The sequence below is a fragment of the Corvus cornix genome, chromosome 3, assembly GCF_000738735.6.
Source record: "Corvus cornix cornix isolate S_Up_H32 chromosome 3, ASM73873v5, whole genome shotgun sequence".
Lineage (NCBI taxonomy): Eukaryota > Metazoa > Chordata > Aves > Passeriformes > Corvidae > Corvus > Corvus cornix.
This window is the reverse complement of record NC_047056.1, coordinates 69,429,413-69,444,516: the sequence shown is the minus strand read 5'-3', so window position 1 is coordinate 69,444,516 and position 15,104 is coordinate 69,429,413. Positions and strand designations below refer to the sequence as shown.

Below are 15,104 nucleotides of genomic sequence, written 5' to 3'. Positions count from 1 at the left end.
ATTGGGTTATGAAAATTGGTAGCATAAAAAATTATTTCTGGTTGCTGTGTTTGGCATTCCTTCTGTTATTTTGGATGTGCTACTATCTGAATTGGGAAGCAAATGAAGTATTACCTTCTTTTTAAGCAGCTACCACCTTCTGATGTTTTCTGTGTAACATGGTTTGTTTATTTATTTTGTTGCAGGGTTTGGTTATCCGTATCATCTTCATTCTTGGTAATTTAACAGCAAAGAATGACCAGTCCCGGGAGCAATTTTTTAAAGAAAAAGAAAGTATTAACACCTTGACATCATTATTCCAAACCTACTATGAACTTGATTTGAATGCACAGACATGGTACCATGGTAGAAAAGGAAAAGGAACAAAACACCTAAAGCATCCTTCAGAAGAAGAAGATGTTCTGATAAAACTGATAAGAGTGCTGGCCAACCTTTCCATTCACCCTAGCATAGGAGCAGCTCTGGCAGCTGCCCATCCTGTTGTAGGATTACTTGTTACAGTACTAGGTAATAAAATTTCTGTTGTGTTTGTTATCTTCGTTCAGCCTGTAAGGAGAGTTTAGGACTTTCCATTGCAAAAAAACCCCAAAGTCAGTTGGCTGATATTCATAAACTGTTTTATGTAGAAGGCCTGTTTGAGACAGTGGAAGCATTGCTGCTTTGGTACTGACTTTTCAGTATCTGGGGAAAGATGTTGTAGAAGTCTTTAATTCAGTGATCAGATTTGCAGATAGGATCATTAAAGATAAGAAAACAAAATTTTTTTTAAACACATCGAGAGTTAATATATAAGGAAAGTTTGTTCTTATCAGGTGCTGTATAGATGTGTTTGGTGGTGGTTCGGTGTTTTTTAAGGTTTGCATTTTTTGTGACTGTTTTGGATTAAGTATTCTTTCTGTTCTCTGCACTCATAACTTTCGGCCTCTTCAAATAATTTTTTCTCACTTTTTTCTTCTTTTTCAGTCTTCCAACCTTTTTATCTCTTTCAGATGGAAGAGAGTGTCTCCCTCCAAATGGAGGATTAGGACTGCAATTCCTTTACCACTTACTGAAACCCTTGCAAATCTAATTACGGACCAGGGCTGGTCTGTTCTCCCCATAACAGAGTTTAGCTGTGACAAGATACATCTTAAACAGCTCAGTATGTGGTACTGTGTAATGAGAACATTAAATATTATGTTAAGATAATCAACCTGATTGTACACTGTCTTACCAGTCATGGGGGATGAGACAAGTCAGACTCACAACTTGGTTCTGTCTCATGGGTTGAAACTGTCTTAATGTCTTAATGATTGTGTAGGTGCTTTTGGCCATCAGACTTCTCTCTGCTACCCGCCCCTCTTCCTGAGCGCTGTATCAGTCAGTTGACTACAAAATGTTCTCTCTACCTATGAACTTACCCCCCTCTTCTATTTCCTTCACTCTTGGCTTCTGAGACCAGAAACCTCAGTCAGATAAGCCTTTCAGACTTACACATGGGTTAACATTCTGTCAGGAACTCTAAGAGAAAAATCTTTCAAATATTGTTGAAGGGGGTTTTTTCCCATTTTTTTTCCTAGATACCTGACAGTTCAGTATAATAGTCCTTGGCATTTCTCCATGTCTATCACACAGCCCTGTTTCTGCATGCAGACTCTCCTCAGTGCCATCTTAAAGCAGCAAACAGGATTTGTAAAATGTATTAACTAAATAGATTTTAAACCATGTTGCCTGAGTCACAATGATTTCTGTAAATTAATAATGGGAAAGAGTGGTTTTGTATTGCCATTTTTGGATCAGGTGTTCCTGGTAGCTTCTGCCATGTTACTGAACAACAGAAGGGTTGACTGTAGTAGTGGCCATGTAAACTATTACCCAGTTTGCTTCTGGGATTAAATGCACTGCAAAATTAGATATGTGTTTGTGTATCTACATATGCATATGTTTTGGGGTTTTTTTTACTCTCAGAATACAAGTCAGTAGATGACTGTGAAGAGTTGGTCATCAATGCTGCAACAACAATCAACAATTTGTCCTACTACCAAGTGAAGAATTCTGCAGTTCAAGACAAGAAGCTACACATTGCTGAAAGTAAGGACTTTTAAACTAGTACTTTCTGTATAGCTTCTAGAGAGCAGAAATATTTTGACACTATAGAAAGTAAAGACACTGATAACATTTTGTGGTATTATATTGCACGATTATAATGCTCATAGGGCTAAATTCTTTCAGTAATGATTTCCCATTCTTTTGGAAAATAACTCTGACTTTTTTGAAAATAGTTGGATTGTTCACAGAACCCCTTCTTTTCTTCCACAAAGGAATTTGCCATATTGTTTTCTGTTCAGCAGTTTTTGCTAGATTTGTTCAAAATCCATATACCTGAGCCAAAATAATCATGTTGCTTTTTACTTCTAATCAGAATATGGCAAGAGGGTTTTTTTCCTCTTTTTACTTTCTGTACATGCAGAGTTTGATTTCTGTCTGTTTCTGGCTTATAAATCCATTGGCAATATTGTATTGTGTGATTCTCTCCCCTGACATTATGGACAACAGGTGTGTGTAGGAACTGCACTGATTTCTGCAACTGTTGTGATAATGTTGTACAAAAGGTAGAGAGTCTGTGTCTTGCACATCTTTCTGCCTAAATAGACAAGACATTGGGGAGAGACAGAACCTGTAGTTCGCACAACAGGTAGAATGAGGAATAGGAAAACATGTCCTGGCTGTCAGCCCAGTGCCAGGACTGGTAGGCATCATATTCTCTCTAGGTAACAGCTCTGCTGTTCTGTCACGATTCGTTTTATCACCTATAAGCCAGCTGCCTCTTGTTGCTGGTTGGAAAAGTGTGGAAACAAATTACTTCTTTCCTGTCGTGTTTGTTGGCATGTGGAACTAGTCCCATCACCTTCCTGAACTGAGGAAGGAAGAAACCTTTAGATGGAAAACCAGCAGGCTTTCTGCTCCAGCAGACATTTTGAGAATACTTGCTGTTTGATACGAGTGGTGGACAAAATCCCTTCAGATGTCTCTTTAAGACAAGTTCAAGGTGTGTCAGTATTGCAACATCCACAGGCGGAAGTAATGGGAACAAAGCCAACCTCTCTTCTATATTTTTTTTCTCTCATTCTTCTGTGATGTTAAGGGTTGACTTATTTGAATCCTCTGTATGATGGACTGATTTCAGTGCTTTGCTTCGTGCTCGCAGAAGACTGAAAAATGCAACTTCTGTGACATCACTCCTCTGCCGTGCACCAAAATCCTCCATGATAGTAGTTCTTCCTAGGAAGTGCTGAAGGTCCCATTCCTACTGCTGAAGTACACACTGATCATATGTGCAAGTACTAAGCAGGAAAGCAGCAAGGAAGTGAATGCTTCAGATTGGGACAATATTAAGTAGTTGTTCAGAGAAAATGTTTGCTTGTTATAGCAGCACTGAGAAAAGAGAGCTAATGTCAGAAAATAATTTGAGCTTTAAGAGACATCCCACTCTAAGACCATCTGTTCAGAATCTAAATCAATTCTTTTATATATTAAAACTTTTTTTTTTATTATGTCTTTCTGGATTTTCACATGAGCCCACTCAAAACTGCATAGCAAAACTGGCTCCCATTATTGCAAATGTGCTTAGACTGTCTCCGTAACTCCTCGTTTGTTCCTTTGCATTTTGTCCTGTATTGGAGCTCTTTGTCTTATCTTCAAAGCCCTACACAATTTCATTCTTGTTCTACCATCAGCTCACTCCCTTTGCTGCCACCAGACAGACAGACAACTGCTCCCATTTATTACATTTATTGCTGTTGCTGTTTGCATTCTGATATTCACTGATGCAAAACCAACCATGTATTTGTGATTTAAAAGTAATTATTTTTATTTGATTTCTCTGCAAAACAATAGTGCTTTTAAAGCTGTTAATGAGTGACAATATGGATGTAGTTGTGGAGGCTGTCAGAGTCTTTGGCAATCTTTCCCAGCATCATGAGATCCGTGACTTCATCATGCAGAAAAAGAGTGAGTTACTTTTGCATTTGTAGAAGTTCTATTTTTAAATGTCCACAGTTTTAAAAAGAAAAGATTGTTAATAAGCTGTCTCAGTTAAAGGGTAGAAGCAATCTTCCCTGATGTTTTGCAAATTAGGCAAACATTAGAATCCAATAATAGTCATTATAAACACCATTTTATTTCAGTTTCATTAAAATGGAAATATTGGAGTAGGAAAAATATGCTGTGGTACTTTCACAACTACAAAAACTCTATTTTTCCTAAGGTTTGAAATTTGAAATTTCCCTTTACTCAAGTAGCTTTTCAGATCCTGCAGGTTAGTAGTGATATGATATAAAATGAAAATCCAACTAAGTTCTCATTTAGGTTCATAATCTGAGATTTTTGATTCCCATATTCGACAGCTTGTTAGCACTTTGTAACATGCAGTTAGGATGTTTGACTGCCTCAGCAAAGACCTCCCATTTGCCTTGGGGTGAAGTAGGATGCAAGTCTTCTCAAGTCCTTTTGCTTTGGGTATCTAAAGAGCTTTGGGAAAAATGGCAACTCCTTGCTATCCACAGAACGTATGTCATCAGCTTAATTAGACACCAGTTCACTGTAAAGTTGGTTTTTTTTTTTTGGTCTGCCTGTTGGTGCTGAAAGTGAGGTGATCATGCCACAATATGCAACCCTTTATTCCAAGAGTGGCAGGCACATCACTGTGTTTGGGGGAGAATGGAGAAGTGACCCTTAGTAGCTGGTTGCTAGTGAACAGTATCAGTCAAAGGACTGAATTTTCCAGCTGGGAGAAACGGTGATGTCGCTGTGCCACGCTCAAGAATTGCTGAGAGGCTTCCTCCCAGTGAGGCCAGCCCAGGTCCCTGGCTGGGGTTGGCTCCACAGCTCTGGAGTCAGTGCCAGCAGGTGCTGTGGGACGCTGCACGTTGGGCACCTGCTCCGTGCCTGGTTCCTGCAGGAGCCCCAGGCTGCTGCACTTCCAGTTGGACTTGGTGCAGTCTGGGGCAACCCTGCACTCACAGGGGAAAGAACTTCCCCCTCTGAGTGCCAGGTGCCAAATCCTTGCAGTTTCTGCTGACTCTGGGGTTGAAAGGGGGGTGATACTTTAAAGAAGTAAGTCGCAATTCAGTTTGGTCAACTTAGCCTCTTCTGATGGGATTTTCACATTTCTTCGGTGTATTTTTATTACTAGAATTTCTGGTTTGTTGTTTTGAAGGAAGCTGGTGTTCAGCATGATGTTACTCTGTCATGTGCCTCCTCTACAAATGTCACAGTAATACACTACAGTGGTGAATTTTTGGATAGGGTATCCTGCATTTGAGTGCTTTCTAAGTATACATTTTTAAGAAGTATGTTGAAGTGCCACTTGTATGGTAAATCCATCTTCCTGTTTCCTTCTTTACAATCCAGTATACAAGTTCATGATTGCTTTGCTCGATTCCAAGAACCGAGATGTCTGTTTCCCTGCATGTGGAGTTCTGCTCAATCTTACAGTAGATAAGAACAAACGAGCTTTTCTGTTGGAGGAAGGAGGAATTGGAAAGTAAGTTCCTGACTGTGCTTGAGTAAAGGCAATTCTGAGTGGCTTGGCCAAGAAGTTTCAATTGGATTCCGTTTTACTGGGGCCAGTAGCTTGTAATGAAGATGCCAGCATAGTAGATCCTTGGCATCTAAAGTTCTTTGCGAACAAGCCTTTCACATGAGCCAAACCCCACAGAATAATCTCCCAAAGACCCTCCTTGATGTGCACAGCAGAGTGTGCCATAGAAGAAAGCAACTAAGGTGTGGCTCTGCAGCAGCTGCTTGTGCTGAGCTTAACTGGATCCTGGGTGGGCTACAGTTAACATTAGCACCGTGAGTGTGTATCTGGTGCAAATGTGAAGATACTTCCAGAACTGATACCCCACGTGGTCCCTTGCAGTTTTTGTAACCACTTGGTACTGCAGGGAAAATTACCTGATGTAGCCATGCTTGGCCAAGAACAGCTCCCGAGTCTCCTCTCTCTGGGAGTTGCAAGTTTAAGGCACTCACACTGGAAGGGATATTAGACCTGGAAAAACTACTGTGGATGCAACACTTGTGGCTTTGATGTTCAGATAATAGCGGATCCAGCTTAATTGGAGCAACATGAAAGATCATGTTCCTGTGCTTGTAAAGCAGTTGGTACAGCCCACAGTTATGAAACAGTATGCCTCACTTTGAAATGCTTTCCTGTTCATACGTCATATAATTACTTTTTTATGCACTGTTAAATGCATAGTCTTCTCATCCTTCCTTCCCATGTTCTAGTTAACTTAAAATACAAACCTGGAAAAGGAGAATAAAAATAAGTTGCTGCAAATTGAATAATAAATGTGAGAAATTTCTATTGTATAGAATATTCGGTAGCCTATAGAATTTTATAAATTCAGAATTTTCTATACTGTATCTGAAAATTTGTGAGGGAAGGAACAAAAAACAGTAACAGCATGGAATGAATCTAGAGAATTTGGAAGTGGTTGTTAAGGAGATCATCCTGACTGTGCCAAACCAGCTCTATGGATTTTTGGAATTGAGGTTATTGTATCAATATATAGTAGCCCTAGGAAAATAAGGAATTAGTCTTATCAGAGAGTTAAACTTAAAACAAATTAGGGCAAGTTCTTCTGGCTTTTCATTAGATGCCTCCTGTTGTTCCACAATGACTGCCTTCAGAGAGAAGAAAATCAAGCCTCTTTTTGGGTGGTCTCAGTGACTGTTATTGTCAGCCATACCTGAATATAGACGTTATCCTTTACTAATCACCAGATTACAAATCTCTCTATGAAGTGGAGAAGTGAGGGAAGGAAGGGGTGATAAGGTTGAAGAAGAGAACAGCAGTGAAAGATTTTTATTGGAGAGGTCACCAGGGACAGCAGGTGAAAACGACATTTATTTCTGCAGCCCCAGGACCTGGGAACACTGGCAGGTTGGAAATGGGAACTCTGGATAGCTACTGTATGTAAGCTGGTGCAGGCAGAAAAGTTACAGCTTCATTTCAGAGGCCTTTTTGAGATCCAGCCTGCATTTGGTGTCTGCAAGGAAGGGAGATGGGGAGAAAGGTCTGGAATCTAATGGTCCTTAATAAAACTGGCATTTCTGAGAGGAGTCCCTTGGGAATACAGGCTGACGAAATACAAGAATGGGTGAGATCTGCAAAATTGTGAGACTTCGTCTCACAATTGAATGTAAAAGGTAATTTTTTGATCATGGAAGTAGCAAATTCCTTTAGATTTGTTTTTTTGGTGAGATCATCTGATACGTAGTAAGATGAATATTCTGACTGAAGCTTTTTTCTGCATTCCCACCACCTTTTCCAGATGAATCATTGGTGCCTGATAAAGTTTGGCTTGGATTGCAATCTCTGCTTTAGTGGCAGCCACAGATTTGGGATAGTCACAGATTGTAATGAAATTAGATGGAATTTTAGTGTCTTTGAAATGGTTACATTTGCAAAGTATGTGAGTGAAATTGGTCAGTTGGGTTAGAAAGTTACAGGGGATGGGCAGCTGCAGGCAGGTGCACACACATGTAGACAAAGGCATGTTCACATCCTTGGGGAGCTACACTAAATGAAAAGGGGGAAGTTATGAGGAAGAAAGTAGCACCTGAATTTTATTAACGTTGAATTTTCCTGCAGACTTCTGTGGAGCTTGCTCACATTTCTAGACTGCCAGATTTTGTAGAGCTCAGGAGAAAATTCCATGGAACAAACAACTGATTTTGTTTGGTACTGGCAGGTTGGTTGACTGCTTACAAGACTTTGGGCCGGCAGACTGGCAGCTCTCATGTTTGATCTGCAAAACCCTGTGGAACTACAGCGAGGACATCACAAGCGCGGCCTCCTGCTTTGGAGGAGACACCGACACGCTGCTGGTGCTGCTCACATCACTTCTAGGTGAGACTCGTAGTCTTGGTGTCTTTTCCTTAATAAAAGAAATGGAAGGAGCAAAATCAAAGCAGGATTAGTTTGGGTGGGAGGTCTGTCCTGCAGCTTTGAGTGGTTGGTCAGTGTGCACTGTCCAGCAGCACAGTGGTTCCTGTGCAGCACACACTGGACCCCCTGGGGATCCTGGCATTCCTAGGGTGCAGCGGGCTGACCTTGCTGCCTGACCACCCTTCTTTTCTCTCCATGGTCTCCTTGTGGGCAAGGACAACATCCTGACAATTTCTCATCTGCTCCCTAAAACCAGGAAGGGTGTGCTCATTGCTCCACAAAGGCTGAAAGGTGAATGTTAGGACCCTGATTTGCTTACCCAGTGGGATCTTTTCATCTGGACATTTACTTTTGCTTCAAATTTTACAGAGTTTAGAGGCTGTGTAGTAGTCCTGTAGTCAATATATGTAATTTTTGCCCTTTTATTTTTTGAGCACTGCTTTGCTTAGGATTTTTTTTTTTGGTAGGTCACTTGCAATCTTTGAAAAAAAATTTAAAATATAAATTAAATTGAAGGAAACTAACTATGGATGATATGGTTTTAATTGAAAATTGATTAAAGATGTATACTTACTGTCAGACTCAGACAGGACATGAAATCCTGGTGGTCTCTTTTGTTGTAGACAATCTGAAAAGTGGGTGGATTTGTGGGGATTTTTTTTCCAGTTACAGCAGAATTACCAATATTCACTGCTGTAATAATTCTCTGTATTACATTCCTTGCTATGATGGACTGCATCTTAATGTGAGCAGTAATTCCATCTATTTATCCGAAAATAGCAGTGTTTCAAGGTTATTACTGCACTTTTTAACATTCTGCAAGAGACCTGCGAACTTTACAGCCACAATCATGCTTGAATTTTCTGACACACAGCAAGGGATATGTGTCTTTGTTTTAGAGAATACATGCTTATTTTTTCCTCTGCATTTAACACTGCTTGTTGAAGCAATTGACTTGACTGCAGAGTCCAGGATAGCAATTGTAACTCTCATTAAACAGTATACCTTTCATTAACTGGAAGTTCATGTACAATTGCAATTGCATTTACAATTGTGATTGTAATGCAGCTGTAATGGTAATTAATTAGGAACAGGTTAGAATTAAATCAGAAGGCCAGTCGTTCTTCACACTGCAGTCAGAAGAGGAGCTGTAGAAAAAGCACATCTTACTCATTGGATCTGGTTCCTCTGTGTGCAGAGAGCCAACAAGTCTTAGTAATAGCAGCTGGTTAATATTGTCCTACATCTTCCTCCTCCCATTGTGTCCAGTAACAGCCTTGAACCGTCATTGCTCTGATTCTATCATTCAGGAAGCAGGAGGCAACTGCTGACAGCCTGTGAACTGTACTTGAGCGTCAGCACACCCTCAGGAAGCGGAAAAAGTGGAGCATGGCACAGCAGACACCTCGCTTCACCTGCTGTGCTTGGCCTCCTCCCCTTATTTTTCCCTCCCCTATCTGGCACAGATGACAAAAGATACGAGGAAGCCAAAAGGGAATGGAAATGGCCTGAAAAGATGCTGTGTCCAAGAGAAAGGCTGGACAAAGGGCACTATGTGTTTTTCTTTTTCCCTGCCTGATCCCAGCAGCCTGGGATGCAGTGGCCCTGCTTTCCAATGCACTTGTCATTCACCTTCTTTGAGCTGCTCTTGAGTTTCATGTCACTGCTGGCTCAGAGCTTCTGGAGGCTGCTGTCCCCAGGCCCCTGGCAGCAGCTTTGCCTTGGCCCAGGCCCTCAGGAGCAGCAGCGGAGATGAGCTTCTGTCTTGGGAACATTCTTCTGTTTGGTCTTCCAGTGAAATCTCTTTTCTCCCTCTTTCTCTGGACTTTTTCTTGTGCTGACTTTCACCTCCACTGTCATTCAGCGAGGTTATTTTGGAACCTCATTCTGTATGAACCCTTACATGACACAACAGGAGCTTCCAGGGCTCCCAGCCCCCGTCCTGCCGGTGTTTCAAGGATGGGCAGCCCTTGCAGACTGCAGGAGTCTGCACTCCAGTCTCCAGTTTCCCCCACAGTATCCAGTCCCAGTGTGTTTGTCTTGTTCCTGGGCTTGCAGCCAGCACATATGCTCTTTGGCCAGGACCCAATATTGCTAGTTTTTGAGGAGAGTCGTGGGAAAATTAAATTATCTGAGGATGCACAGCTTGCATGCGGAACACTGATCCTCGCTGATCCACAGCGTTACTCACGTTCTGCTTTGGGAAATTTACTGTTTCAGTTCAACACTTCAGCTTTGAACTGCTTCTGACCCTTGTTCTTGTAGGCTGGAATTCCCAGCCTCAGTGATTCCATAAATATTCAGTCGACTTCTGGGGAGCACAGCTGTCTAATAAAAGGGAGAAATGTCTCTCACTCTGTGTTAGAACAGAGTTAATTTGGGTAGAAAAAAACAGGAGTAGGCAAAGCAATCCTCCTTGAAAACAAACCCCATAATCCCTTATTTTCCACTTCAGGGTCTCTGGCTTCTCTGCTGCTGAGATTGATTTTAGGTATGTTGGGTTACTGTGCCTTTGATAGGACAAGAGCTAAGGGGCACAGGTTGCAGTAAGGCAAAATTCCAATTAAACATTAGGAAAAGAGATTTCCATCATGGCAAGGGTTAAGCACTGGAACAGGCTGCTTTCCTAGAAGGTGTTCAGTACTCAACAGTACATGGACCAGAGCAAACTGTTCCATGGTGACTCTGCTCCAGAGGTTTTTTCCAACCTAAATTATCCTATGACATTATCAAATATAGATCTGATGTCAGAGGCTAGATTTTATCTCTGATTACAGGTTTTCTTCCTGCAGATATGACATCCTTTCTGAAAGAGTGGGTGTTCTTGTCCTCTTTATTTTATTACAGAAAGACTCTAAATGACATCTCCTTACGCAGAACCCCATTTGGAACCTCTCACAATCAGCTTCTCTTTAATTTTGGTAGTTACAGTGTAGTGGCACAGGAGCCAAGTACTGTTTGCAGTTGCTGGTAACTTTGTATGAGCTGGAGCTCATCTCCACACACAAGAATGTCATTTCCTCCTTCGTACCTGTCTCAGCTCAGGCCATCTGCTCTGCACAGGCACCTTGGCATGCTTTTGGATGGGCATAAGTGCTGTTGGAACATCTCTTTTCTGCACAAAGTTTGACTCAAAATGTGGGTAACTGAAGTTTCTCTTCAGCCCCAAGTTGCCTTTACCTGCTGGGACTGTGCAGAAGCTCCCTTACAGAGTTACTTCTTGAACACGCTGTGAATCTGGTGCTTTTTTGTAGTGTAGGCCAAAGGTTAAGTATTGCCCATTTGGAGCAGGATTCCACCTTCATTTTAGGTGTGTTTATGGCCTAAAGGCTGTCAAATGTCCTTCTGTTAAACTGTGTGACAACATTTGTTCAGCATTATCAGTTGTGTTTGTGGATTCCTGATTCAGGAGAATGCTTCTGATTGCAGACTGATTGCTATTTTCTCTAAGTTTGTCTCTTTGCCACATCCACTGCCAAGCAAAATGGAGAGGGAATAATGAGTGAAGACTTCCTTTCATTCCTAACATTGCTTGTCTTTAATACAGACTGTCCTGTTTTATTTTTGAAATTTGCAAGGAAGGGAGGGCATTAGTAATACAATAACTAGTGTAGTTCAAGTTCCTTCAGTATATGAGAGTAGATAGTTTGGAAGAGTCTCCAGATTAGCAGAGCAATTTGTGACAGGAAAAACATAGTTGTAGTTAGATTAATGGATTGCTTACCTTAGCAGAATTGCTGTGGGTAATGTTAAACCTTGGGGGACAGACACAGTAAATGCTCAATCTCAGAGACAGTTTTTGTCTCAGAGACACCTCTGAGGTGTGAGAATAAAAGAACCTGCAGTACCATTTTCACTGTTTTACTGACCTTACTGTCCTTTATTTTCAATTAAACCTAAGACCCTCAGACAGTGATGCTTAACTTATCTCAAGTGCAGTTGTTTTTAAGCCATCAGCATACACAGCTGGTAAGCTGTATGTGTCACAAAATATGTAGGTAAGTATATTTTTATTTGGAACTGATGATGATATTTTCGTTGATTACAGATGAAGAGGTAGAGTTGGAGTGCAGCCTTGACAGAGCTATAAAGGACTGCCAAAAACTATATTGGGAAAGAGAGTTCAAACCCGTGGCAAAAAAACTTCTTGACAGAATTCAAAGCCATCACTCTTCCAGCTGAGCCCATCACTCCATTTTAATGAGTTGGGGTTTTTTTGTGGTGTAAATTGTATAGCTTTATATTTCTAATATACCTGCACATTGCCATTGAAGGTAAGCTTGTTGGAGAGCATGACTATTTAAAAAAAAATTCAGAAAAGTCTGGCATTTATGTACTGGTTGCTGTCTTTTGAAGAGCTTGTATGAAATTTTTGTAATTACTTTTTACAATATACTTGAGCTGATGAAGCAGCTTCAGTGTGACTTGTCTAGTAATTGCATCGTTTCTTGACTGGAAAAATTAAACAAAAGTATTTGTTGAACTTCTAATTTTTAACAGGTAAGTTATGAGTGAGTACTTAGACCTCTGTGGTACCAAAAATGCTGTGCAGTCCAAAAGAATGTTACGTGACAGGAGCCACATCTCACCTACAGACTCTGACACACTTTTACCTTAAGGAACTTCTGTGACAGAGTAACCCAGGTGCTGTTGGGCCATTGTCCTGTGTTCCTTCATGAGCCTCACTTTTCAGATTTAAAGCTGTCGGTGGTCAGGGGAAAGTCACCCCTCTTTCCTTGGGCGATCCCCCTTCCTTCTTCTGACACCGTGGGCTAGGGTCTGGGGTATCCCAGCTAACCCAGCTGCTGCCTTGACACTTGTGGGATCTAAGTCCAGCTGTGCTGGTCTTCCCTGAATTGGGACTTCACATCTTAAGGCAGAACACGCATATCCCTGATGTCAGAGAAGATTTTACCTTCTTTCAGTTGGTCCCACACTCCCAAGAGCCACCTGTGTGCCTGTTTCTCAGACTTCTTGGCCAGCTGTCTACCCTGAACCTGTGACTCCATCCATGGGGCTGAAACAGGCCTCTTTCGCCCTGTTCCTCCTGACTGCTGCTGCCTTGTTTACTGCTCAGTTTTCATCCTTCCAGCATGTGAAAGTCCCCGCTTGTAGCCCATGGATTAGCTCAGCAGGTGCTTTGCTGGCCTTGAGCATTAACAGCCCAGTTGGCCACAGCGAGCTTTACAGACCTGACCTATTTCTCTCTTTCCTGACCTCAGATTACTAAGAATAAACTGCTGTGCAGGGGCTGCCAGGCTCCTGCTCCTGCGGGTCAGCGGCATCGCGCTGTGCTCTGGACAGCAGGAGCGGCTCCAGCATGGCAATCCTGGGAGAGGCTGCAGGAATTTGTTCGGAGGCAGCGATTCAGAGCTCCCTCAGTGGCACCGTTCTCTGTGCCTTTGGTAGTGCCCAGACCTCTGCTTTCAGGTGAGGAGTGGCAGTGAGGAGGCCCAGAAGTAGAGACAGTAGAAGGGCAGCAAGATTTTTTCCTAGTTTAGATCCCTGCTTTTATGCGGCAGGGAGGGGCGATTTCATAGTCCAGGTTTTGGGAGTTGTGAGAAGGAAACTTCAGTGAAAGTGGTGAAATTTGCTCCATTCTTTGTGTCTCAACAGTTCAGGTGTTACTTGAGCCCAGCAAGGCTCAGCCCTGCGGTGAGTGGCTCTGGGAGCTCGTGTGGTGGCAGCCTCTGTCACTGCAATCCACAGGAGAGAAGTGCTCAGCAGTTCAGTGTGGTTTGGCTCCAACAAGAGCTCTGCTCGGCTCAAAAATATCTCAATTATCATCCCTTCTTTTGCCATTTTAATTGTAGCTGAAGTTGAAGGGAAGATAAATGGATTCAATGTCCCATTTGTTTCTGGGAGAAAAGAATGGATTTGCTTTGGGAGAGTATTAGAGAAAGGATGATGGGTAAGTAGTCCCTGTGGGGAGGAAGCTGGAGGCATTTGTTCCTGGCATTTGTGCCACGGCAAGGCAGGCAAACAGCCGGCTGTGCAGGGCAGGGTGGGGGCGCTGGAAAAGGCCCTGTGGTCAGCAGGACTAATCAGAATGGACAAGGGCTGAGTCAGAAGGCAACTGAAACTGATGGCTGGCTCAACTCGAGGTGGTGCTTGGGCAGTTTAAGATTTGTTCAGATACAACACTAATTATGTCAGTTATTACTGGTCAAGCTGTAACCAAGGGCCTGAGGCACTGTGTCCTGCAGCACAGGGCAGAGCTGGGGATCCTGGGGCAGCCACTGTGTGTGAGCTCTGGTCTTTGTGCAGGAAGAGGCGCGTTCAGATGAGCTGGATTGGGAAGAGAGGGGGGTACAGGACTTTTGAGCACCCCTCCAGCTGAGCTACACCAGCCTCTGTATTTCTCTGGAGAAAAACTCACGGGTAGTAAGAAGCAGCCCCAGAATGCTGGATTTCAGGTGTGTTCTTACAGCATCGTTTACCATTTGAGTATCCCAGCCACAGCCCTCAGTGCAGCAGCTCTCTCATGTCCAGGAGCCCATTCCTGTTCTCCCTGGGGAGAGCTGCCAGCACCGCAGCTGAGCTACAGGAGAGGATGCTGCACTTCACACCCATGGGCTGGGGCTCTGCCGGAGCTGCCCAGGAGTACTGGACAGGTAGTCAGGATTGCTTGTGCTCAGGATTGATGGCAGCTGTGACCAGCTGATGCCACTCACACACTGATATGCTCCAGTGTTTACTGCTTGAAAAGCGAGAGGGGACGTGGATGTGGCCGGAGAGCATAGGATGGAAATGGCCAGTTTAGATTTTTTGGAAAAATTCATGTCTACCTTTGACCTCAGAAAGCAGCAGGAGACTCAAGCACTGCAGAAACTCCATTCACAGACTGAGCTGTGCCTTTCCAACTGTACAATGCCCTTAAGACAGGAAAGTTTTGCTCTGTTTTCGGAACATTAAAAATCCTGTATTTTCAGTTAAGAGGAAGCACCAGATGCTTCCTGTTAGTCACAATTTTTGACAGTTTATTAATCTTTCTCCCCTAGATCTTTTTAGATATTTTAGCTTCTTGGACTGTAAACTTATAACTGTTCTCAGAAGGTTCTGTAAAAAGAGAAACCAGTCTGAGCTGAGACCCAGGCCAGGAGACAGAAATTAAATTCTGCTTGTGGGCTTCAGACAATCCATTTCATAGAATCAGCTGAGTTGGAAA

The 15,104-nt window shown here is 42.6% G+C and overlaps 1 protein-coding gene across 6 annotated transcripts in view; it reads left to right on the top strand.

Annotated features, from left to right (window-relative positions):
* Positions 1–12,360, top strand: part of ARMC2 (armadillo repeat containing 2) — a 61,363-nt gene extending 49,003 nt beyond the window's left edge. For all 6 annotated transcript variants that reach the window (XM_039568809.1, XM_010403156.4, XM_010403139.4 and 3 more), the window contains 6 exons: positions 186–507; positions 1,948–2,070; positions 3,877–3,990; positions 5,392–5,524; positions 7,740–7,897; positions 11,985–12,360. In XM_039568809.1, coding sequence (XP_039424743.1) covers positions 186–507; positions 1,948–2,070; positions 3,877–3,990; positions 5,392–5,524; positions 7,740–7,897; positions 11,985–12,118 — 984 coding nt within the window. In that variant the 3' untranslated portion in view covers positions 12,119–12,360. The remainder of the gene's footprint in view (positions 1–185; positions 508–1,947; positions 2,071–3,876; positions 3,991–5,391; positions 5,525–7,739; positions 7,898–11,984) is intronic.
* Positions 12,361–15,104: the final 2,744 nt, after the last annotated feature.